The following is a 26,665-nucleotide window of genomic DNA, read 5'->3' as shown; positions in this document are numbered from 1 at the left end:
TTTTATGCTGTGACGAGTGAGTTTTGCAGTCTTCATCTGCATGGGGTTAGGCCGTTGTTGGGTCAGTTCGTCATTTCTGAGTAAGAGTGTGTATGAGCGGTTTGCAGATTACTCAGTCTGTTTCTCCAGTATAGACTAGCTATTGACAGTCCCTTTGATGAGAAACAGCAGACCTCCGTTCTCCAATGACTTTGCCCAAATCTTCATTATGAAGATGGTTTTTGGTCTATATTAGCATAGACCAAAGCAATTCCAATTTTTACATGGGCTGTTTAATATGGGTTTAAAGAAATCCTAACAAAGTGATGGGTATGACACTGTTTATATTGCAAAAATGTTTTGCATTGAGAAAGATGACTGAATAGTTAACTGTTGCCTTGTTATTTTCGAGGCAGAAGTGAAATCACACTAGCATTAATTGAAAATGTGAAAGGTATAATATAATCAAGTGGCTTACAATTTGACAATGTATCACTCTTCAAAGGTAATAATGTTCATGTTAATTTTGTGAGGCATTATTCTGTCTATTACAGAAAAAAGATAGTATTTGCTTGCCAGATAGTTCTGCAACTCATTTCAAAGTTATGCTATAGATAAATCAAAATCAGATTTTGAAGAGTATATAACAAAAGTTTTAAAACACTTTTCCTCATCTGCCAAAAGAGCTTCAGAATTACAGGAGATGTTTCACTTTGTCAGCCTTGGTTACGTGACATGTCTCTTCAAGACAGTTATTTCTATAACCTGCAGTTGAAGTGATTTTAAAACATTTTCCAGCTTTTAGAAGTTATTTTGTACATTAGGCCAGGATTTCTCTATCTCAAATTCTGTAAGGACAATCATGATAGGAAGCATGGAGAGAGACTTCCAGTAAATGAAGAGTACCTATATTTCTTGTGATTCAGTTATAAGATTAGAGTAATATTATTGTATGTGCTGAAGTTTACATTGCATTCATTGGAGAAACAGTGACAAAAAAAGGATTTGTGACAAGTTGTCATTAGATGCATTTGTCATAAATGTATCCAAAAACACATCACAGCAAAGCAAGAAAAGATAGACAGGGATTTCATTCAGTGGTACATTTTAGCTTTCGAATACCTGACTTCACTTTTGATTCTAGCAATCAAAATTATTTTAATTTGGTTCAGGCACTTTCTCACATAGATAGAAAAATTGACTTTTCAGGGAATTGTAAGTATTATTGAAGAGTTTAAACCTGACTGGCTATGGGTTGTCTTTATGAGGAATACAGGGCTGTAAGAGATTCGGCTGTGCTACCATCATTTTAAGTCTTGTTATGAAATTGTCTGATCTTCCACGTTAAATCTTGTTCCACTTCCTAGAACAGCAAATGTGGTGAGAAATGCCTTCCTTGGGCTGTCTTGCACTGTAAAAGCCCCGTGTATACTGATAGCACTACAGTTAAATTTCAAGTTGAAGCTAATTGTACATGTAACATTTTACAGACTGGTTGAAACAGGGATTAATTGAACGGCAATAAAACTGTTATTACACCAGTCTTAAATAGTAAACAAGGTTGTAACTGAGTATCATGGAGGGCAAAGAGGTGCTGAGAAGACGCTGAGGGAGAACAGCGCGGCAGACACAACATCGTGCGCCTGATTTTTAACGCCTGGCTCCCCCACCTCCACCCGCGGCGCCTGCTCCCAGTTCCGCCCCCAGGGCCGGCCACCGTGCGAGGACCCGAGGGGCGGTGGCGCACGGCAGCCCCACCCGCCCCGGCAGCCACCGCCTCACGCCTGAGGGCGATACGCCTGCGCGCTGCGGCTCCGCCGACCGTTGGGGAACGTGCCGCGCACTCGCGCCGCCCCTCCCCCGAGCCGTTGGCGCGTGCGCCGCAGCGGCGGCTGCGGGCCCCCTCCCGCTGCGCGGCCGAGACGCGCGCGCGCGCGCGCGCGCACCGGGCGTTGAAGGGGGCGGGGCTGGGGGCGCGCGCGTGCGCGAGGCCGGGCCGCGGCGGCGGCGGCGGCGGCGAGGCGGCGCCCCGTGCTTGCCCCTCCCCCTGCCGCCGCGCCGGGCTGCGGACGGCGACGGGCGCCGGCGGGCTCGCTGCGCCCCGGGCATGAGCGTGGGCGGCTGCGCGGCCGCCCCAGCCCCAGCGCGCTAGGGCTCTGCCGCCGCCCGGGCGGGGAGCAGAGGGGCGGGAGGCGGCGCGGGGCCGTGCCGGGCCGTGCCGGGCGCGGCAGCGGCGGGCCCGCGCCATGCGGCTGTGCGGGGCGCTGCTGAAGAGCCCCATCCCCAAGCAGATCGAGTACTACTCGCGCTTCTCCCCCTCGCCGCTCTCCATCAAGCAGTTCCTGGACTTCGGTGAGTGGCTCCCCTCTTCCTCTCCCCAACCCGGGCATGGCGGCGCCCGCACGCCCCCTCCCCGCCGCTGGGGCCTCGGAGGCCGGTGCCTAGGCCTCGCCTCGCCGGCCGGGCAGCCTGGGTGCTGTCGGGGGGGGGGCCTGCCCCGGCCCGAGGGGGCTTCGGGCCCCCCGGCGGCCCTGAGGGTGGTGGTGCCTCTTTGCCGCCCGGTCCGGCCTTGGGGGTGAAGTCGTTTCGGTTACCTTGCGGTGTTCCCAGGAGGCAGGCTGCACGGGGGCTGGGGGAAAAGGGTCAAAAAAACCCACACAACAAAATAAACCATTTCCAGCCTGAAACTTTGTGAACTTCGCAAGTGGTACGGAGAGTAAGTTACCCTTCGTGAACGTAAAGAAACTGATTCTGCTGTGTGTAGACTGGTTTTGTTAAACCTCAGGCACGAACTTTAGCATTTCTTGCGGGGGAAGACCTCTTAGTGGAAAATTCATGTGCTTTAGGAAGCTTTATTGGTGAATAAGCTGTGTTTGCTGTCCAGAAGCACTGAACTGAGACATAAGAATGACTTGCATTGCTGTCAGAAAATCGACTGTTTCGTCTGGATGATAATACATTTTTAATATCTGTATCAGTTCTTTTTTCCCCTGTAAATATTTTATTCATTGGTTCCTGCCCTCTGACACAAGACCTGCTTAGATTTTTGTTATCCTGTGAATGTTGCTGGTAAGGTAAAGGCCAATGCATAACACCATGTAACTTAATGCAGCGTTTCTTCCTTCTACTCTTACACTAAAGGTCCAAGAAGACACAAATGAGGCAGTCGTGTTGAGTAAAAGGAATGATTAAAATGGCAAACAGTTGCACTCTTCGGGCCATGGTATTAGTGAAAGAACACTGCAAGTACAAAGAGGCAGCACTGGGAGCCTTCCTGCTACCATGTTTTAATGAGACAAGGCTTTCCCCTCTCCTCTCCCCTTCAAAAAAGATCACTGTGCCTTAGCTTAAATTAAAATTAGAACTTGATTAGTACCCGTGCCTTCCTTCTCTGGTCTCTGCCTGCTCATGTGAGTTTGTTCTCACTTCCCCACTCATTCCTTTGCTGCTGTGCTTCCTGTACCATAGCATTTATGCTGCTTACCCCCATGCCTGTCTGTGCTGTCAAGGACAGTAGCCTAGAGCTTAGAATACCTTTATTTCAGTCCTGGCACTAAATAAGTTATTTCACCACTGTCTGTCTGAAACTTGAGTTTGTAAATTGTTGTTAGAAGAGCATATTAATATTCTTGAGGCTTTTAAGTTGTGACTAGAGATGTATAAAGATTTCAGTCCTTGTTTTAATGATGTTCTGGCAAAACTCTGCTTTTTGGTAAGGGTGTCTCTGCCATTCACAGTCGTCCCTGAGGCATTATTTGTTTTTGGACATCTTGTGTGGCGGCCTTTTAATAATGCTATTTTTGGCCATATAGTGTCTGTATTGCTTTATGGTTTGAAACGTTTTTGATTCTTCAGTAAGAAAAAGCCTGATTATAGGATTTAAGCCTGGTTTATGTTAGTCGAAGTGAACACAGTAAGAACTGTATGTTACAGCGTGGCCAGTCCTGTTCTTTGGATATGCTCTGGTCTGTTGTGATTGGATGCATCTGTTGAATCTTGTGTGTCTTTGCTGTATATTTAGCTAAATGTATTTTCCTATCAATCTTAAGACCAGAATACATAACTTTTGCCATTTAAAATCTCTGAGGAAAAAATGCGTACAGTTTAGGCTTCTGAGATCACCCTGGAACATTTTCAGGTGTTTATAAGATTAGTAGTCTTACATCGCATCAGTCTCACTAAAACTATCAGCTTGGTCTTGATAAGCCTTATGTGCTTCTTAACTTTTCCACTTGCTCTCTTTCTAGTGCATGTGTTTACCTAGAAAACCCTGAGTAGGAAGATTAAACTGGTGTAATCAAACTGGTATAAAATGGTGTACTTACTTGTGTGGTCCCAGACAGTTGCTGGCTTTGGATAATTTGAAGTTCCTTTGGGGACTTCAGAGGACTACAGGAGAACTAAAGTGGCGGCGGGGCTCGAGATGTTGGTGTGTGAATTTTACCACTCTACTCATAGAAGGCCTCAACAGTATGCGTTATATTGGGGAGCTCTGTTACTTCTATCTGAATTACCTGAAGAAGAATTTGCTGATGGTGTAGGGCACACGGAAGTCCTCGATAGAGCAAATACGTCAAGAATAAGCAGTGCAGTTTTAAAGGGGCAGTTCAGTTGTGTTTACCTAGCCTGACTGCTTGACGGGAAGAAGGCGTTCTGTTTTGTAGTCAGCTTATAAAAGCCACCGAATGGCTCACATAAAGAAATTGTATTTTCGTTGTGTAAATGAGGTGCTTGTGTTAGAAAAACATGACTAAGATTCTGAACCAGCTTTTGAAGGAGAGTAAGCCCAAAGCAAACCTGCGAATAGCACCTCTCAGGGCAATTGAGGATTTTGTTGTCTCGTGTGTATAAACATTTCATGTGAAAAATGGACCTAGAATTACTGTAATCCAGATATGTTTGGAGAAGAATTTTGACCTGCATTCTGATAAGAATGGAAGTCTGCAATACGGTCTTTCTGCTTTAGGTCTTCTCTTTGTTCAGTCATATTAGTTTAGGTTAAATTGGCTTCTAAATTAATTTCTGCAAAATCCTGTTGAGTAGGGGGAGAGAAACTTTATTTCTTGACAGCTGGAGAGACTCTTCAAACACAGTTGGTGGCAATGTATATTAACATGCAGCTTAGCCTTTTTTACTACTGAAAAACTGTATGGGTTGTATGAAATGCAGTTGTGGGCACATCCAAGCTGTAGAATCTCCCTCAGCAATGGTAGAAATTCATAATTTTGTTTGTTAAACTTCTGCAGGTAGCTTAATTCAGTTAATTAAACCACTGTAAAAGACAGTATGGCTATTTAAACTAATTCCAGGCTATAACAGATACTAAAAAACATGTGAAACAAAACAGAAAGCAAGACTTAAAGCAGGGATTCTCAGTTTCTTTCTTTAGTTGAGTCCTATTTCTGTCTCCATACCATATTCCCGCATACGTGATTGACTTTCTGTCAAGCTTGCAACTGTCCTTGTAGCTGCCAGAACTGTGTAAGAGGTTACAGCCTCATGGGCTGGCACCTCTGTGCTCTAAACTATGAGAGCACAAATTGTGCAGCTTTTTTTTTTTTTTCCCCTCTGTGTGTTCATTTTCTTTTTGTAAGCTCTTCTTGAATACTATTCTTTCAGTTTCTTTCTTATAAAGTGGATTTCCCAAGATTCTTGTGCACACTGTTTCCTTTGCCAAAGAATGACCTTCCAGGAATGTGTTTTACTATGAGCAAGTTTTGACCTTGTTGAATGCTAGTGTGTCATTCTAGGTTTATCCCAGCCTCCATAATTACTTTGGTTTGAAAAATACCTGGATTCAGCTGCGTACTTCCAAACTAGATAGTTAATCTGGAAGTTATTTTGGTAGATTTCCGAGTGCAGGCATTCCTAAATGACCCAGTTGCTATAATTGCTGAAATATCCTTTCTGGAATAAACTTCCAAGTAGAGACGTATTCTTAACATTCAGGTGTATTAGTCTTTGTACACATTCAGGGCTAGACTGCCAAAATACCCGTATTGGAGATTATTATTTTGTGTCAGTGTCGATACAACATCTCAATTCAGATTTGCTTCAATTGTGCAAAGAACTCAGGTTAGAGATCTGCAGGTTAATCTAAAATAGCCGACAGTCTTATCAGCAGCTTCGTATATGGAGAACCAACCAGTCATGTTTGTTTGGTGAAAGTAAAGTTTCTGTGTCTAGCTGTGTCCTGTCATTTAAAAAAAGGCATGAAAAGATTTGATCTCACTGTGTCTGTGTTACAGGCTGGCTTGATAAGGGCTAGCTTTGGCCAAAAAACACACAGCTGTACTAATGCAGAACAGTACCCGAACTACTAAGTCACACGGAATTGCATAGTTTGAGCAGTGTTGGATACCTCAGTTGACAGTAAAGGTCCTAATGAAAGTTTCATGAAATCTGTGGTTGTACTAAAAAGTTGGTATATAAAATGTCACAAAACCACATCTGAAATACAAACTGTGTAGTGCTTTGAGCATGCACAAAAGAATCATTTTAAGTTTTGCCTAAACTGAGATTTGTCACAACTGTTTTGGGTATTACAGTAGTATAGTTTACTAGTGTATATTCACTTTTTGATACAGCCCAGCTGGTGAAGTGCCTGAGACTTTTGTGAGTTCGTGATTAGTTTTGTCAAAATGATATACTGCATGCTTTTAGAAGCTATTTACTACTAAAGCTATCTTGGTCTGTTGAATTTGACTATATTCTAGCATTTGCTGTTTAAGCCTCAATACAAGTGTGTTAGATGAATTTTGTAGCTATGAGATTATACTTTGCTTTTGGTTAGCTCTTTAGACGTGTAGGCAAAATTTATCAAAATGGCACTTATTCCCACTTGCTTGTCATATTTAAGTGTTTGTGTACCACATATTTACTAATGAGTTTGAACAGGAACAGTCAAGCATATACTTAGGAAAGAAGATAGTGAATCACAGCCTGAATGAATTATTATGGAATATGGCTTAGGAGATCCTGATATCATAGGTTATAATAAAAATATCTGTGGCAACTGCTGCAGCTACTGGCATTGAAAAATATCACAAAAATTGTAATTTAGCAATCTTGCTGTACTGTGAACAGCTGAACATGCAGCAAATAATTGCAGTGAATTCATGCAGTTTGGAAACTGTTGCATTATCTGAAGGGAAAAGTGAGCAATGGATATTCTCTCCCCATTTTTAAATATGATTTTGGGTATTAAATGGTTTAGCTCATGTGATGCCTATTAAAATTTGTCTGTCCTGAAGGACAGGCCTCTTTCAATAATGATATAAACAGTGAACCAGCATTGGCAGTGCTGTCAATTGTATATACAGGATTAGATCAGATTTCTGTGAGAGTGTTTTACACTTCATGTTTTGTTGGCAGCAGGAGTGCATCAGCATTGTAACTGAAATCATGCTTAGAAACAGGAAAATTGAAAAGGTAATTATCAGATACAATTTAATCAACAAGGTGTGGGGGTAGGAAAGTGAAGATTGAAAGCAGTCTTATTTTTCTGAACAGAATTATTATTCCTCGGATGGAACCTGATTATTTTAGGAGGCAGGTTTTTCACACAACTTTAATAGGGAGACTGTGTGTCTGTGCAAGCCTTTCACAAAGTTTAAGGCTAAAAGGTACTATTAAAAAAATATACCTGCAATTTATTGCATGCAACTGTATTTTTCTATAGCTTTTTATGTATTGACCCTGAAAACTTAGATTTGGTTAATTATATCTTCAAAAAAAAAAAAATTGCTCTTAATGCTAACCACTGAAACAGATCAGGAAGATGAATGCTAGTCAGACATTACTGTCGGTATTTTAATCCGATTGGCTTCAACTCCCAACCGACAGTTTTGTTGTGGCTTTTTTTTTTGTTAGATTAGGATCCTTTGATACCTGGAATTTTTTCACTGTGAGGTATTTATACATTCTAGTGGAATATTTTCTCCTGACTTTGTAATGCTAAATACCTTCTTTACAGGAGTTATTTTCTCATGAAAATAGCGTAGAATTAACTTCTGTGGCTCTTCCAGGATATTCATTGTTATTCTTTAAATATGGATGTTAGAGCTTTAAATAGCATTCTGATACGAGTTTTGCCAAATACAGAAGTAGAATCATTTTACTCCTGCTTTGTTCTTGCATCAAGGACTAGCCTTTTGTCACAGTGTCCTGCTGGAATTGTATGCCGAATTGCCCAGCTACTTTTGTTCTTCAGTTTGTTTGGGGTTATTGCTTTTCTGTATTCAGCCCTTCATTCTGTAGATGTAGATGTGGATCAAGTTTGCATTTCATAATATAAAAAGGAGTTTTGCTTGAATGGGCCGTAGCATAGTAAGTGGTTGGAAGCGTTCGTGTGATGCAACTATTATTATTTACAATCTGTTATTGTTTACAACTCTGCCAGTCTCTGATGTGCATTAGTACTGCAGTGCACCTATAATATTGCAGGTTTGTATAATGCCTGGTATTGGTTGTTGTGAAGGTCTGTAAGAGACATTGCTGTTGGATGACTTTCTCCAGCAGTCACTATTCAACAGGGATGTGGTAGAGAGATTGTTTCTTGTGAGAGTACTATGCAGCACTAGATCAAGGTGCATTTAATTTACAAAGTTGTCTGTATCAATTGCTTTTGCAGGCTGTTCAGGGAATGAAGCATGCTTGTTTGATTGTGACTTTTTTTTTTTTAAGAAAATGTTTGTTTTCATTAAGTTCATGCTGTTGGTTGAATCTTAGAGCAGTTCTGCAAAGTTCTCAAAATAAATGCAAGTTTAGTTTTTGGCTATTTTGGTTATGTAGTAGAAGAGTACTTCATTTTTTTAAACATTTAAGACTTCATAGTTTCTGAATTCAGTGTTTTATTGTACAAGTTCTGTGAGTTGGTGTGGATGATAGAACTGGCTCACGCAGGTGATAGACTTTTTTGTATTGTAAAGGCTAGGCACAGAAATTTCTGTTTTCAGAGGATGAATTGATGGGCTGTTTTGCTGCCTGTTTACATACGGTGTCAGTCTGCAGATGAGCATCCTCCAGCTAGTGTGGCTGATTTGGTTTGGTTTCTCCTACCCCCTAAATGACTGAAAATCTCTTTGATTTTTGCACACTGTCTTTGAACTGACCAGAGGTGCTGCTGCGATCCTCTGTCTTCAGGTGTTCAGAAAGAGTGTTGCACTGCATACATGCTCATACGCATGCTCATGCATTTTTTTTGCTGAAGTTAATACAGAGTTGAAGTAGACAGTTGAATTTTTTGTGAAAGAAAGAGGAAAGGAATGTCTGATTTGCATGAAGCATTGAACTTTTTTTTCTTTTGTTTTAGCAAGTAACAGAAGTGATAGAGAATAGGGCTTGATAGAAACTGCAGACTTTACAGAAATACTTGCTGGAAGGGCAAAAAGATGCTCAGTTTATGAAGATCTAGGAATGTTTGGGACAACTTCTTTTAGAAGATGGAAGCAATTGTCAAAGTGGCTACTTCAAAGTAGATTTGGACTAATAGTGATGAGGTAGTTGAAAATTTGAGACTTAAATTTTGATGAAAATGATCATGAATTGATGGTATTCCTTCTGCTTGGGAAAGGAAGAAATGAAAGCTATTGACTTTAAGTAGTATACCTTTTACAAGCTAAGAAAATAGGTAGATAGGCTCTCTTCTAAAATAAGGAATATAAAACCTGTCAATTTCTGAATGGGAAATTACTCTGATGCAGGCAAAAGATAAGAGAACAGTAGAGCAATGTTAGGAATTCTTGAAATACTATTCATTAAAAAGTAATCCTATGAAAACTGGAAACAAGGACATGTCTCAGGTTGCAACACAAATAACAGTTAAGATGAATAGTTAGGGAATAGAAAAGCAATGAAAAAGTTGCTGGAATAATTTATAGTAGTTGGAGAGAAGGGTGAAGTATAGAGTCTACTTGATGAAAGTGAGTAAAAAAATAACTAAATACTGAAATCATTTTTGCTTTGGTCTTCAGAAGAATATAAATTGTGTGCAAAAAAGCAAAACAAAAAAACTCCAACTTCCCACTGCCCCTAATACAAATGGGACGGAGTTGGAAGGAAGTTTTATGTAAGCTGAAATATGTTTAGATCCTTTTGGCTTAGTGAATACCACTGGAAGTGTGCAAATTCTATGTTTTGTGAATATCTGAGCACTTTCTCCTGTAAATGTGAGTGTCCTGGTGCAGCCCATCTGTTGGTTATGGGATTCATGGAAATAACCTGTAGTGATGGTCCCAGGGTTGTGGAAGTGGGCAAATATAGCAGTTGCCTTTCAAAGAGAAGGAAGAGGAGGACTTTAGAATCAGTCAGGAATTAGATCAGTCAGGTTGACTTAAATAGCTGAAAAAATGATAGAGCTAATAATTAAGTAATAAATACATAGGTAAGCACCTAGAGGTAATGAGGTGGTAGATAATAAATTGTGTTGAGGCAGTCTAATTTCCAGGTTAATTTGATGTTTGTATAGAGGAAAGCAGTAAATGTTGTATATCTTGCTTGTTAAAAAAAATTTTGGCATGGTTCCATATGAAATTCTTAATAAACAAACCATGGATGTTAAGATGAAATTGCCAAATAGTTGTTATACAACTTTATGAACAACCCTCCAAATATACTCAATGTTTCACTAACAGTAGTTAATCTTCTCATTACTCTTTTGTGGATGGTAAGTAGTATTTCTCTAGTTCCCTGTGGTCCACCACAACATAATCTGTAATAGAATTAGGTTTAGAATTTATGGAATCAGGATACAACAATTCCTACTTGCTGTGTTAAAACAGCTTTTCTGGATGCCTGATATCCTAAACATATTTATATTTTTAAAAAGTGATACTTTCCCCAAAAGCTCCAAGGTATTTTTATAGACTAGTTCTTATCTTTTTAAAATATGCTTATAATTTTGACAGTGTTCCCAGAGTCATCTAAGTGTGTGCTTTTTCTTGTTTGAATAATAGGCTGAAATGGCAGATTATTTTACTGGAGCACTGAGCTGGGACTCTGAAATTTGATTTTTCTCCTTTTTTCTAATACTGTTTTGTTCTGTGTGTTGTAAGAGTTAAATTGTGTTAAATTAAGTGTTAAAATAATCATAATTTTTCTTTTTTCTCCAAATCTTTCTATGTCAACTGTGACATATTTTCTTCCATTTTTGCCTTGTTTATTTGAACTATAGTTTTCCCTGGGAAGTTGTTGCTTATTGTATGGACGTACAATTCATAGAACATTAGCTTATGTAGGCAATGTTAAGTAAATATCATAGTATTGTAAATAGTTTCGCTGACTTAATTCCATAAAATCACGCAAGTTTTGGGTGATTTTTTTTTTTCAGAATTAGATTTGACATTATGTGCAAATAGAGAAAGAGGCAAGATAAAAAGCTGCAAATAGTTGTATTGTTAGAAAATGTATTTTTCATTCTAACTGCTGCGTCTTTATTAGTCCTTTTTGTGTTTTTCTTTATGATTTTATAGACTGGATAAATACATTCATAAACACTACTAACTGGTGATGGTATAGATGCATTCTCTAATTTTCTTTTGGAAATGTGTCTTGTTAAGCCTTGAAAGCATCTTGTAAGGAGACAGCTAATACTGTAGTACATTTCACCTTGGTGAGACTGAAGGGGAATTAGACCTTGTGGTATCAGCAATATTTTTATGTAAATGGGATTAGCTGTGTGAGTGTTTGCTCACATACATTAATTTTATCCATACTGGAGATTTGGAGTAATTTTCCCTTTGGCATGTTGTCAGAGACCAGAGGGTAAAGCAGAGATTTGAATTTTTCTTAGGTGGTGAGTGAGAATTATGGCTGTAGAAATGGATGTGTGTGGCTTTATACAACCAATTTATTCTGTATGTGGTAAACACACTGGGATTGTGAGTCTTTCTTGTTCAGTACACTGACTTAAAATCAGAATTGTTTGTCAGTAACTGAATAGTTATTTTTCCATCAAACTTTGGGAGGAAGTTCTCAAAATTGTGAGCATAGGAAGTGTGTTTAAAATTTTGGAATACTCAACTATAACTTTCAGTGTGAATTAAATCTTTACCTTTTATGGGAGGAAGATGTGATTATAAGCACAGAAGGGGGCAAAATTCAGTCCTTTCTGGAGTTAGTTTATTGTGATAGAATCTTATTGGGGAGAAACAGGCAGAGAACAAAGTTTCTTTAGCCTGGTGTTTTCTAGCCTCATCTATGTAGGTGGTTGTTGTTGGGTGTTTTTTTTTTTTTTTTTTTTTTTTTTTAATTTTGGGTCTGACACAAACACACCAAATTTGCATTCCCCAACCTCTATCTTGAAAGCAACAGATCTTCTTCCTGGTGTAGGTAAGGGTTGCATGCTTTACTAGTTTTCCTGTGAACATACAGTACAACAGGTCTCCTTATATGTAGTGAGGCTTCCTGTTTGATGTACTGACTAATGCATCCACCTCTTCTCTGCTCTTGGACTGCAGGCAGGTCTTGGGAGTGCTAGTGGAAGAGGAGATGTCTGAAGAGCCACTTTTTTTCCTGGGGGCTACCTGGGCTTGGGTAAGGAGTCTTTAGGTTGTATAGATATCTCTGGGATCTGGAAGCTGATCAGAGCCGTGGTTATTTCTAAGAACATTTTGGTTCTCTGCCTGTCATGTAATGCGGGGAGTGGCCACGATATGGCCAAGAGAATGCTTATCTACGAAAGTGGTTCAGCTGACTTTCAACTTACTCTCAAATTGCCTCAAGGAAAGGGAACCTTTGGCCCATGCGAATTGTTCTAAAAAGTAATAAGCAGCCTTGGGGTAGTGGTTTGAGTGTCTTTGCAATAGACTTACAGGTACTTTTGATTACTGTGTGTGGTGTGTGGTTTTTTTTTTTTTTTTTTGACAAATGCTTCAAAATTAAAATACTTAAAAAGTTATTTTATTAGAACTTAATGGTGTGCAACCAAAAAAATTAGTTTTAGATCAGAGAAGTTTATTTTAAAATATTTATGTTTTTGTTTTAATTTTAGCTACTTTATGTGATACTGGATTACAGCTTTTACAACAGGTTGCCTAATGATCAATTGCTTTTGAGGGAGGCTGACATCTTTGCTTGAATGCTCTCTATGAGGAGAAGACTCCCTTAGGAGTGACAATTAGTGATTGCAGTTTGACTAAGACTTTGTTCTATCATGTATTGTTCATTTGTTATTCTTTTGGTTTGTGTGTTCTGGCTCAGGAGTATATGAAGCTTCTTTCCAACACGGTTTCACGAGGGACCGTTTTCATGACACATGCCTACCAGAGTTTGAGAGAGTTACCCATCCAAGTATCTGCCTAATCCAGTAACTTAGAATAAATGTAATGATTTTTTTTCTGTGTTGAGTTGTGCAGTTGCACTGATGGACAACCATTTGAGGTTAAACATTTTGTTGTTAGCCTGCCTTAACATAAAAATGTGAACTAGCTGCCTGTTGGCACCAATGGTACCCAGCTAAGTCACCATAGTAGTTAATACATGCAGGGCATAAACAAGCTGACTCTTTCAGGGATTTTGGAAATGGGTGGAATTAGGTATATTTTTTTCTGTGTACAAATTGAAGAGTAGTTATCATACTTACATAATTCTGAATGTCTTAAATTGAAGCCTGGACCTTTCTGGCTTGGGAATGGTATTCGGGCTGTATGGCCATTGAGATACCAATGTGTAGGCTAATGTATTCTCTTTAGTGAATGGTTTCCTGAAATCTTCCTTTAAATGTAAAGTAAATGCTGCAGTTGGTCTGGCAGTCAAAGGGTGCTTGAATCTGTTAATCAGATTGCATAAATTAGAAATGGTTTATTAAACTCAGTTGTTTTGGTCCTTTGGCTCTGGTAGCTCGTCTGTGTGGCATGCTGTATGACTGCTGGAAAATCTAACTAGAAAGCTAAATAGTTTGTTAGCTTGCTTGCTAGTTTGGGTGCATTGAATGCATTTTAGCACTGAAGTCGCACAGAGTAGAAATCAATGGTCATACAGTGTTAATAACTAAATTCATTTATAAACATATTTTAGATTGAGAAGGTTCAGCATACCTGTATTAGAGTGTACTTTTCACTAAGCATCAAAGGTGCAACTCAATGCTTTCAGATGGGAATTGGATGGAAGACGAGAGGCTGTTACATGAGAAAGTTTACTTCCAGACTTTAATTACTCTGGCTTTAGCTGGTTTTCTTGGACTAGTTGTTTAACGAAATTCATTCTTTTACTTTTTGAAACTTCAGAGACTCTCCAGTTTCCTCATTAACATAGGAGGAATCTCTTAATATACTGAATGTGTGTGCCAAGTGAAAGCATGCCCTTAAAACAGGGCACTTGAATGAAAAATTGTAGGTGGTCATGAAAGTAGCCTTAGAGATAGGTCTGTGACAGAACTTGAACAGAAGCTTAATGTTTGGGCTATCTAAAAATTGAGGCTAAATACCTAACATTAGCATGGGCTGTACCCTTAAATTTGGCCATCTGCTGGCTAGCTATGTTGCAGCAGTTGTAGTTTGTGGTTGCTTTTTGTTGCACAACAGAGTAAGTAGGAGAATGGAACCCAATTTCAGCGTGCTTTCTTGAGGGATAGACTGTGGTAGAGAGTGCAGGTCAGCAAGAATAAGAATCTCCAATTAGCCTGTGTTTTTCTTTTCTTTTGGTTCATAGTGTTACTAGGTTTTACAAACCCCTGTCTTTTAGCAAACGAACAAACCCTGTGTGCTTTTTGTGGGACTGCTATTTTTAGAGGCTGGGTGAGATAAATGCCTAGAGAGTATGCTGAAAGTGTGTCAGTTCCTACTTGGGAATATCCAGGGCTATCAGATGTAAAGGTATTATAAAGCCAGGGAGAAAATATCTTTTCTAAAGCTTTGCAATGCATTTAATTATTACAAATAGTTAAAAATCTGTTTTTTCATATCATCTGAAAAAATCTAATAGTGCAATAACCTTTTATCAGACACTACTTTAATAATGATTCAGAGAAAAACTACTGATATTGCTAAAGAACTGCTCCCCCCCCCTTTTTTTCTTTCTAGTTTGTTTGGATCAGTGTATGCTATGACAGATTTTCAGTCGTTTTCTCATAGTGTGTTGATTTGTTTTTGGTTTTGCTTTTTTTTATAGGCAGATTTATTGAGGCTGTGCAAGCGTAGTTTGTTTGCCTTTAATACATAGTCCATGCTTCTGGAATAGACTACAAGCCATGGAAAATTCTAGATTGTTCTTTAGTTCTGTTTTACAAGCTTCAGCAGCAAGTTGTTGATTTAGCCTTTTTTCAGTCTGCTCTGATGCTTTGATCTTTTTGCCTGTTTTTTCCTTTTGAAGATTTCTTCAACCCTCTGCTTGCTTTTTTTTTTTAATTTGTCAATTCATGAGCTAAAAAATGTTGTAAAAGTTCAAGAAAAGATGATAGAGGTGATTGATCCTTCTTGGGTTCCTTCTTTTCTTCCTTCATTTTGCCCTAGATAAAAGCATTTGAGGTCAAAGGCTTCTGATGTTGGTTTTTTTATGTATTCTGAAGGAAAATGAGAGTCCATCCTCTCTGACATGGTCTCTTCTTTCATCAAAGAGGAGTAGTGGTAGGCTGCTTTGTTCTCTACAGTGCAGTAGACCTATAGCAAAGAGACAGTATTCTATATAGATTGTATTTTATGTTGCCATAATATGACTGTTTTCATCGAAGAAAGCCTATTTCAATGCTTGATTTAAGAATCTGGACTGCACATTTTTCTTCACATAGAGCAACAAGACTGAAGTATTGTTCAGTTGGAATCATGTATTGCTCTATTAGGAATCACTGGGAAATAAACATTGAGGTGTGTGTAAAATTGTGTCCCATATATCATGTGATGTCTTACTGTCCTTTCGTCTTGGCTTTGTGGATTAGAGCTGCTTTACCTTGAGTAGATATTTTTAACATTTTCATCTTCAGCTTTTAAAAAGTATGCTATTAAAATTTTTCAATTTTGTATGGGAGCTGTTATCCAGAAGGCAAATAGATATGCTTGCTGTGTGTGTGTACCTTGTATATACATTGTATATGTATGAAATAAGACTGATGCCATCAGCTAGAATGTCCTTTTTCAGCTCTTCTGCCTGCAGTAAATATTGATTATCAAGTTGCCCAGAAGCAATTTTAATGAAGTACAGTTAATTATAGAAATGACTTGAATACTTGATAATGGATAACATAAGTTCACTGTGTCTGTATTATATCTGCCCTTCATTCTTCACAACGGTGATAACAAAGCAGTTATATTAGCAAGTATTACCTAATTTGTTTGTGGAACTTTGGCAGACTTTTACCTTCACAAAAGCCATGTGGAACTTGTGAAAACTTCAGTAATTGCATTTCTGAAGCACTGTTTTGAAAGCTTTCCCTTTTCCTAAAGCAGAATCTTAGGTATCCAACAGCGTAAGTAGCTCAGAACTAGTATTTAATAACTTTGTAAGTGCCCATCACTTTAAGAGAACAGTTCTTCCTGATAGATTTATATAGCTCTAATTTTTTTCCTTAATTTTCATTATGTTTTTCCATTAATATGTTCTGGACTAGCTAAAATATGTAATGAAATGCTGCTGGCTTTTGAAAGGGTGTGAAGACTTTGACTTCACTGTACTGTATTCTCACAAGTAACAATATATAGGAAGATGATCTATCATACAGCTTACTGAAACATTTCCAACAAAAGTTTAGCGAGAAAAGCGAATTCAAGAAATAAGCTTTAGACTCTTGGTAAGTTGTAATGTACTCAACAATTCCAGGTTGTGTGGTTTCTTGGGCATCCTCCCCATTCCAGTGTTTCTACTCTCCCATACGTGGAATTAGGAGCTTCAGACTCTTGCTTTAATTGATGTTTCCTTCATGGCTGTAGTGTAACAAGCCAGCTGATCCACAAATGGCATTTTGTTTGTTGATGGCCTCACAAGCTAACATAGAGCTGCTGATATTTGAAACATAGGCGGCTGTCAGTTTAAGAAAATAATTTACGTTTGTTTTTCTTGAAATAAAAATTTTCCGTAGCTCTGGATTGAGGAAAATTTTCTGTATCTTGAAATACCACTCCAAAACATCACTGCTTTAAAATCCTCTGAACTGCTTTACTTCTAAGTGTTACAAATGCAAGTTGAGCAAACAATTTAGCAATGCTCATTTGTTGTTAGTGCTTGAAATCTAGAATTTAAATATTTGACTAGCAAGTAGAGATGTATCTTGTAGAGCCGTCATTACTATGTCTGTAGAAAGTGTGCTGTGTTTCCTCAGACGATCAGTCTTCATTAAAAAAAAAAAGTTAGTATGTATGTGTATTCCAACATATTATTCAAACTCAGCATGAGTATAAAATTTGTGCAGAAATCCTTAGTTATTAAAGGTTTAATATTTTAATGGAAGCACATCCAGCATTCAGAGAAAGTAGAACTTAAAACTTTGGAAAATTATTTGGTGGCAAGTTAGCTGTTTTTAATCTGAATACATTAATTACACTTAGAGAAACGTAGATGGAAAACATTAATATAAAAAAGCAAGACAGAAAAACCTAAATAATCAGTAATAGTTGAATGGTAAATGCTATCAGACTGTAAAAGTGAAGACAAAGGCCTTGTCACAGGTTTCATAGCAAAGCGAGAGTGTGGTATGACTAATCCTGGTATTTGAAGCATTTTTGTCTTTAACGGTGTAGATTCTGTTTTGTCATTAATTGTTGGAGCAGTGAGGCCCAGCTTCCCCTTCTTGGAGTTCAGGGTCTGCGGCTGGCCGTTGATGAAGGGCTGTTCTGGGGTGGACCCCCATAGCTTCTCAGTTTTTCTCTAGTCTAGAATGCTTTTTCTTCTCAGAACCTGTTTCTGGAAGAAAATAGTATGCAGTATTTAACCAGTAGTTCCACCAGGGTCTCTGGGACTACTCAAGACAGTAAAATTACAAATGTGTATGTAGGTGAAGCTTTTTCTTTATGCCAGTGATCTTCAGATTGCATCTTCTCACCAGCACTTTCCCCAGTGCATTTTTGTTCCCTATGGTTCAGTGATTCAGCGATTTATAGGCAAAAATTCATGCCTCTTCAGTGTTAAAAATGAATGTTAATTTCCTATAATTTCACAGGATGGCATAAAGCTGTATTTATGGTGCATAGCTTCAAGTATAAAAACAGCAGGCCTTCTATTAGTAATTTATAACAAAAGGTGTATTCATAGTATACTATAATGCCATGCTAGCAGTATACTTCCGTGCCATTACAGTCTGCTCTACCTTGAAATCTGCTGCTGCTGTTGCTCTTTAGTGTACCATAATTAAGCTCCCTGACACAGCACCTCCTGTTTTTGGAAATAAAGCTAAATACAGTCCTTGATACCTAGTGCAGTGTAGTCTGCACTAGGACATAGAATTACTGTATTCTTTCTTACCTGTGTATAAATTCAATTATAAGCATATGATTATTTTATATATTTGTATTACCGGGTGGCTTCTTGTCAGGAGCTGCCATATAAACAAAGGTGAAAATTTTGCAAGTTTCACTTTCATCTTAACCTGGAGAATATAACTTCAGGTTCTGCTGAACTGAAACTTATGGAATTAAACTGGACTTAGCCTATGGTGTTTAAGATAAGTCTGATTTTTGCTATGTATATTGCCCAGATGGAGTGATAACAAAATTGAGAAAGAATGACGTATATTTTAATAAAAGTGTAACTAATAAAGCAAAAATAAAACCACTCATGAAAATGTCTGATTGTAGCTTGAGCCTGCAAAAGGCATTAAAAGTTGTCAGAAATTGTTTCTGGAGGTTTATTTAGATAGGTGTACTTGCGTATGAATATATTAAGAAAATACCTAAGTTCTAGACTCAGATTTTATTTTTTGTGGTTAATACGCTGTCCTTCATAATGACAAATATAGTCATACAAGAGCTGCTGTGAGGAGCAGGAGCCAAGGAGCAACCATTAGGGCGCAGCATGCTTTCTGTTCCTGTAGCTGAAGGATTTCTAATTATTGCTGATCTAGTGAATAGTCATTCTTCTCTTCCCAGGCATATACCTTTTGGCAGGCAGACAACTGACTCTGTGCTAGAAGCTGAAGAAACTCTATGGATGCTCTCAGATAAGTTACATGCAGCCAATATTCTGACAGCATACCACAAAACAAAAAGATGTACTGAAGGTATGGTGAGATGAGACTTCAAGTTAGTCTTCAAACAGAACATCCTTTCCTTTTTCTTGGGCTGAGCATGCAAAGGAACCCCAAAAGGCTCTGTATCTAAAGCCTAGCCATACATAGATCAAGACAACCATTTAAATAGGGACAGTTTAGAACTGCTGGTGTGAGACAGATGAAACAGAAATATGCCCTTGCTTATGGGAGAACAGGAAGCCAGGCTTTTCTGCTGGTCCTGTTTTCCAGCCTAGCAGCTTTTCTTCCCTTCCTTGCACAAACGCAGGGACTGTAATGTTTTGGGGGCAGGCCCCTGGGCCTGCCCTTCTACAGTTCCAGCCCATGGGTTCTCGTCTGCTTTTTCTCATGCTCTGTTTTTGCTGTCCTTCACTCTTTTTGCTTTTTCTTGTGGAGAAAATAGCCAAACCTGTTCTCAGTCACTCTTGGGAAGAAGCAGTCCTCTTCTTTCCCCCAGAGGATGTCACCAGCCCAGTGTGTAGATAGTAGGGTGAGCTAGCTGAGGAGCCTTGCTTCCTGCTGCCCAGCTACAGTTGTCTTAATAAACCTACCATCTGCAGTGGGTCATGAACAAACAAATGGTTATCGCCTCTGTCATGTGTGTGTTGGTGTCAAATTTAGTGCTTCACTGAAGGACAGAACTCTGAAATCGTTACAGTGCTTCACACAAAGCAACACTGTAATGTCATATTTCCTTTGTCTAATTTTGACAGGATGTGTGCATTTGTAATTGAAGAGGTGAAAATGCAAATAAGTAAAAAAAGTGCAAATGTTTGCTGGAAGAATGGTAATAGAATTGCTGATACCAGTGGAATGTAATGATCCACTGATTGATGATACCTAAATGGGCAAGAAAAAAAGGAAAACCCTAATCCTTCCTGCCTATTCCCCCAAGCTTGTGTTACGGTTTGACTGGGAAGTAACCCATCAATGCGTGTTACCTATGCAAAGAAGGTGAAAACTCCACTGTTCAGCTGATTATAATGGGACTATCTTAAAAAGTATGACCTTGATTGTGCCAGTTGCATTGTACTTGAGGCTTTCAAATTGCAAATCTTAGTGATTATATTCTAGCAGTGCTTTTAGCAGCTCCTGGTTTGCTGGAACATAATTTGTAGCTCTTGTATTATACTTTCACTCATAAATTTTGCAGGCTGTCACACTGGTTGCGATCGCAAAGACATTTGCTGGCTTTCAAGACTAAAGTAGTAGAATACTGACTGTTCATTAAAAGCAAAACATTTTTTTTTTTAAACCCTTATCTTGGCTCTTTAGAAATTAGTCTTCGTGGTGGGGGGGGGGGGTGTTTTCAGTCTTGTGAAAGTTGTAAAATATGAAAGTGTGTTAAGTCAAGCCTGTTCTTCCAACTGGACTACATGGGCAAGAATCTTCAGCATCTCTTACTTTTAGATACTTGCAATTAACATTTTACAGACATCTCCAGGAAATGGTTTAGCTTGAGAATGCAATCCTTAAGAAACTGCGGTAGAAGAAATAAATGCATGTCAGTGTTTTGGTCCCTTCAGGGTGGCTCCAGGGGATTGCTGCTGTTCCAAGTAGGTCCATTGCAAAGTATTATCAGTTTGCTGGATCCCTTTTATGTGCTTTCTGAGGACTGTTTTGCAGTTTTCAAAATACTGTGCTGGACAAAAATCTGTTTTAAAAATGAAAGATAATCCTAGCTGCAGCTTTTCAGTGCAGTTATGAACAGTTCACCTGCCTCCCAGGTGGCTGGTGAGCTCCCTGTGTAGCAAGTCCTGGGAGGGATGATGGTCATCACTGTTCTTTCCATGAGCTGCTGAAATGTGTTTAAGTACTTGATAGGTTTGAAGAGCTTGTGATGTGAAACATCAGCCAGCTGTTGCCATTCTGTTTTGACACTTTATATTTTCGTTCCTTGCCCTCCATTATCCTTGCTTACACTTCTTAAGCTCACTCTCTTCCCCCCCCCCCCCCCCCCCAGCCCAAAGTCATACTACTAACAGCTAGCATTTGTGAGTCTCATTTTCAGGTAATCTCAGATCTTTGTTTTTTATTTATAGGATGATAGGATGAGGAGCTGGTATGATACCATTGTTACTGTCTTAGTGCTATAATGTATTGATAAAAATGTGTAGCATATTGTTATTTGATACAGCTTGTGTGTACAGTAATGCTACTGTAATGGTGCTGTGATTGTTATATCTAGTATTTTAGAGACAATTTAATGCCCTCCTAGAAGGCAGAACTGCACTAGGGAATTCTTTATTTTTGACCAGTTAAGAAGTCAAATGCTCACTGGGTAATAAAGATGGTAGTATTGCCAGTTCTCCTCTGAATGGGGAGAAAAAGGAGTGTATTATGTTGGAATATTCTGTAGCAATATATCTGAAAATTCTGAGGCCCAAAGAATTCTGACTAAGATAATAAATTAGTTTCTGTAGTTTCTACAAATTGCTTCACAAGTTTGGTATCAGGTGGCTGCTGGCAATCTTGGAATCGCTCAAGTTTTGTCTTGCTGGCATTGCTGCCTCTCTCATTTGCAAAACTCTTCCTTGCAAAGCCAATGCTTCCATTTCCTTGGACCTTTGAAAGACTGAGGAAAAAGACAAATTTGAAGTTTCTGACGTGAGAGTCCTGGGGGGTGTCTGATACTGCAGATGTGAAAATGTGAACTGGAGAGGACATAAAAAGCAATCTGTAGGGATCAAAAAAGAGTAAGGAGAACAAAGTCAGTTTGAGACAGTAACAGATGTGTACGTTCTCCTCAGAAACATCCCTCTGTCTTGACATGTGTGTGAGATGCAGGTTAGGATGAAGTCTGGATGAATAAAGAGGCGAGATTGATGCAGGCACAAATTGTAAGATGTGAAATGAGGAAGAATATCTTTGGCAGATGAAAGGGGGTGTAAAATCTTGGGAGTGAGAGGGAAGTGAAACCTGGCAAACTGTTTAAGTGTTTTTATTTCCATAAGTGAATTTTTTCTCTTATAGAAGTGGGAAGTTCTAAAATTTGGCTTGCTGCAATGGAATTCTCTTTTTTTGCCTCACCTTTAACAGGTCGTGATAATGCATGTGAGAAGACTTCATACATGTTTCTCCGGAAAGAACTTCCTGTGCGACTAGCTAACACCATGAGAGAAGTCAATTTGTTGCCTGATAACTTACTTAACAGGCCTTCGGTTGGGCTAGTGCAGAGTTGGTAAGTAAAAAAGCGGATTAAGAAACTACAGTAGAACTGACGCTGTATGTGTTGTTTTATGTGCAATTCAGATTTGTGAAAACAAACTTCAGCCTGTTTTTTCTCCTGAGTTGTTTATAATGTATGTTTCTTGTCCAAATGAAGTTTAATTTCCTTCTGTCTTATGTTAAGTAAATATTCTAATACAGATCTTAGAGGTAACAATTCATAAGGTTGTATTTTGGATGAAAACATAAAGTTGTATTCCAGATGGTCAGAATTATTCAGTAACTTCTACAGAGTTATCTTTTTTTGTGTCCTTCCTGACCTAGTCCCTTAACTTCTGGCAGTAGCTGTTCTTTCTCTTTACTCTTCCTTTATCAAAAGTACTGAGAGCATATTTAAGCCTTATCTAGTCTTCTCATTGCTAAATCTTTAAAAATGTAACCTTTTACATTTGGAAGTTGTGGAACAGGACAGAAATCTATTTTTTTTTTTCCAGTAATTAACATTCTCCATCTTTAACTAGTGTATATTGGAACTGATGCTAAATCCTGCCATTTTTGCCATAGTGATTAGTTTCTAGCCTACTTGCAGGTTCAGCAAGGGTTTGTAAACTGCTGCCTTGTGTGTATTAAACTCATATAAAAATACATGTATTTTTGCTCATAGTGTGTTCATCGTCTTTCTACATGTGAATACTTGATCCACAGAATTTATGTTAAAATATCTTTGTGGTATGCAACAAACTTCCCTTGTAAATGCTAACTTAGTTACTAGGTCTGGCAGTTGCAGTTGCTGCTGTAGGCTTTGGGTTAATTTCAGTCGTGTCTCTTGAGGCAGGGAACTCTGCATTGACTCTATACTGTCAAACCTCAGACCTAGAAAGTATAAATTTGGATAATCAATATTGTGTAATTTGGTTCAGATATGTTTGCATATGAGAGGTAATGCTAACTGTCTTGATGACCGCTTCAAACATAGTGATTAAGTGCTTCAAATAAATGTATATGCAACGGAGCCACACAATAGCAATCACTTTGTGGTAAAGTGGCAGCTTACAGGGGCTGAACACTTGTAGGCATCTGATGTTACTGGGAGCTGTTATACCACATAGAAAAGACAGTGGATAATATCCAAGCCTTTTATGCTGTCGTGATATGGGTGACTTGTGAAGGGGTCTTTAGTGAAATACAGATAGATAGACGCATGAAGAAAAGGAAATCATTTCTCTGCAGTGACTTTAGACCATAATATGTCTGATCCAAATAGATGTTCTGTGGTATGTTCTTGTCTCCTACTAATATAGAGTCAGGCAATATGGAGATAACTTCTGGCAAAGAAAACAAATTGGTTGTTAGAGTGGATGTCCCCTTTGAGGATCCATGAGATGAATTTTATGGCTACAAAATATACTCCTGATTAAAAAAATCTGTCTTGAACATATTGGAATATATGATGACTGTAAGATACTTGTACAAATTGTGTATTTTTATATGGTAGTGTGATTTGAAGTATCACAGTTACTGTAGGTAGTTTTCCATTAAATGGTCCAGCATATCAGATGGTCATCAGCATCTCTAGTGTGATGAGAAGGTTTAGATGAACATCCAATCCAAAAACAGAAGTTTGAAGTCAAAATGTTTGTTGTAGTGTTTCTCTGATTTTGTTTCTCAGTTAAATAACGGTTTTTGTGGAAATGAGTATCTTCACTGAGATTATGTAAGAAAATATTCATGATCTTATGTCAGAAGTCTGAAAATAACTGTAGTATTTTGTTTTCCTGATTATAGATGTGGACTTTAAAGAACTTATTTTGTTTTCTAGTTTAGATTTTTTAAAATTGTTTCTTAAAAAAAAAAAATACCAACAAAACCTGTAGAAGGACCAGATTTATTAGGGCCCAGTAAAGCTGTCAAGAACAGAGAATTCTTTTTTTTTTCTTTTAAATTGTAAGGCCTACTGTTGCACGTTTACCAGTAATGAATCTTTGGCAAAACTTACTGCACCAGTTAGCTTTCTTTTCTTTTTTTTTCTTTTTTTTTTTTTTTTTTAAACCATTGTCCTATTAACTTCAGTTCCAATGACCTTGAGTATTAGGCAGCTATGATGATAGCACTTTCAAAGCATATTTGTAATTGTTTTTTAATCTACTTTTTAGAGATATCTAGAGAGAGATTCCTGAATTTTATGCAGTAGAGCCTCAATATGAATTTAACTGTTTAGCAAACTTGTAAATTGAGGATACCTCTCCTTGAAGCACTGGTTGTTTTGTACTTCAGGAAAGATTTTTCAGATCAGATCTCACAGTCCTGAAACTTCACTTTTACTATACATCACAGGTTGAGGAAGCTTGACAGCTTATTAATATGCACACCTAAAAACTTGATGTACATTTGCCACAAGTGAGCATAGACATTTTGTAATGTGTTATTCACTTTAATCTGTTTACTTGCTAATTTCCAGTAATTTGTCTAGTCACCAGCATAATTATGACTTATTTACACTACCACATTGTACTAGGACTGTGCTGATGATGAGGCTCCAAATTAGCTGGAGCTTTAAGATGTGGTTTCCCCATGTATTTTTTAATATCAGCATGCCAAAAATACAAAAGGCTCCAAATTTATAAAGTAATTTTTGCAAAACTTTTGAACTAGAGCAAGGTGGCTCTGTAAATAGATGAAACACAGGTTTGCTGGAGTTGGAAAGCAAATCAGCCCTGCCTGCTGTGCAGCATGGATCCTTTCCCATCAGTCCTCTGGCTGGCCAGTCTGTATCGTTATGAATTGCATGAGTTTCAGAACCTATCACTGGTCCCTTGAGAAGCAGCCTCCTCCTGACGTTTCTGAGAATCTGTTCCTTGCTGCAGGCACAGGCCCTTTTGTCCTCTGAGTTTTCTAATCTGTCTTTGTGGTGGTGGTGCTGCAGGCGCTTTGCTTCCTGTACCCCACTCCCTGACCGCACTGTGCTGCAGAACAGGAGGTTTTTCCAGCTGATTGCTTGATTGCTCTTGCAAAAGGTGCAGTCTTTGCCTCCTTCCCCTCTGGTGTGCCTGGTGTGAAGCAGAAAGGGTAAGGGAAACAGCTGGCCTTGCTTCGTGCTGCTCAGCTACACTCTTCTGAGCAAAGCCGGAATTGCCCACACAGTGAACTGATAAAAACAATATTTGTCTTTTGCATTTCAGTCTGCACAGAACTAAGGCATTAACTCTGTCTCAGTTAAAGTTTATAACTTAGCGTGCGTGTGTTCTGCATGAAGTAGCAAGGGAAGGAAGAAAGCTGATCAAAGCAGTAGCGCAGTTTTTATGCACGCTAGCTGTGAACTGCAGTGATTCCAAATAATAGATCAACAGTCAGCATGTTAGGAATCAGCAACTTAAATTTTAAGTTTTTTGAAGTTAATGGGCGTCTTCCTAGTTCTAAAGGAGTGGGCCTTTCTAGGCCAGCTTCGAGACTTGAAGTCTGAAGTGCACTGCAGGTAGAGTTCTGAACACGTGGCAGAACTGCTTATTAAACGATATCATCACTAATGTAATGTGGGAAAATTGTTACATTAAACCTAGGCATGGATAAGGTCAGAGTTTATAAAATGTTAAAAGTGATAGTGTGCGTGTTGCACAAAATGCAGATCAGTCATATCAAGATTGTGTTGCCATGGAGATTTGTTTCTTTTTTTTTTTTAAATGCTTGTTTGTTTCTGAAGGAAAATCTTAGTGAAATACCTTTATTTTTTCATTATGTGTATCTTGCATGAGTAAAGAAAAATTGAAGGAAAAAGGTAGTAAAAAATTTGGAGTTGACATTATGGCCATTTACACTGATTTCATGTAAAAAATGTGCCATACTGAAATTATTTCACTTAGACTAATTAACAAGAAGTTAACCTACATTGTGCTAATTAACAGAAGAACAAGTGCTTGAAACCAAAGAGTGCTTGAAACCAAAACAGCTTTCCCAAGCAATTGTGGTATATTGTTTTAAAAAAAAAATTGGACAGCAAAAGACAACGGATTTGAAGGGCATAGGCTTTGATTTCTGCTTTTGATGACTCACTGCAAATAGCAAAATGTAATTGATACTCTCATTTCTTCCATTTCTACAGTTTTTTGTAGGTCTGTGTCCTGTATAATTGTATGCATTTAATAGTACAGCAAATCACTGGTTGTTTTAGTAGTTTTCTCCTTTATTCTAGCTGACTGGTAAATTACATGTGAAGTGTGTTTTAAACATCACCAGGTGTTGCTTTTCAGTGCTTAGTGAATCTTGCAGTTATCACCTTCAGTTATTCACATCTCCCCCTGCAGTTTTAAATCAAATGAAAATTCAAGGAAATAGATGAATTGGATGAAAGGGGAATGATACTACACAAACACA

The 26,665-nt window shown here is 38.5% G+C and overlaps 1 protein-coding gene across 3 annotated transcripts in view; it reads left to right on the top strand.

The window, feature by feature from the left end:
• The first annotated feature begins 1,942 nt into the window (after nt 1-1,942).
• PDK3 (pyruvate dehydrogenase kinase 3) overlaps nt 1,943-26,665 on the top strand; it is a 61,244-nt gene continuing 36,521 nt past the window's right edge. Inside the window, exons 1-3 of one of the 3 annotated variants that reach the window (XM_026103379.2) lie at nt 1,943-2,331; nt 18,990-19,120; nt 22,169-22,310. In XM_026103379.2, the coding sequence (XP_025959164.1) occupies nt 19,051-19,120; nt 22,169-22,310 (212 nt within the window). In that variant the 5' untranslated portion in view covers nt 1,943-2,331; nt 18,990-19,050. Of the gene's footprint in view, nt 2,332-12,437; nt 12,514-18,989; nt 19,121-22,168; nt 22,311-26,665 lie in introns of all 3 variants that reach the window. The other 2 variants (XM_026103381.2, XM_026103378.2) reach the window with 2 other exon arrangements.

The sequence above is a fragment of the Dromaius novaehollandiae genome, chromosome 1 (genome assembly GCF_036370855.1).
Source record: "Dromaius novaehollandiae isolate bDroNov1 chromosome 1, bDroNov1.hap1, whole genome shotgun sequence".
NCBI classification, from domain to species: Eukaryota; Metazoa; Chordata; class Aves; order Casuariiformes; family Dromaiidae; genus Dromaius; species Dromaius novaehollandiae.
This window is presented reverse-complemented; position numbering and strand designations above follow the sequence as displayed.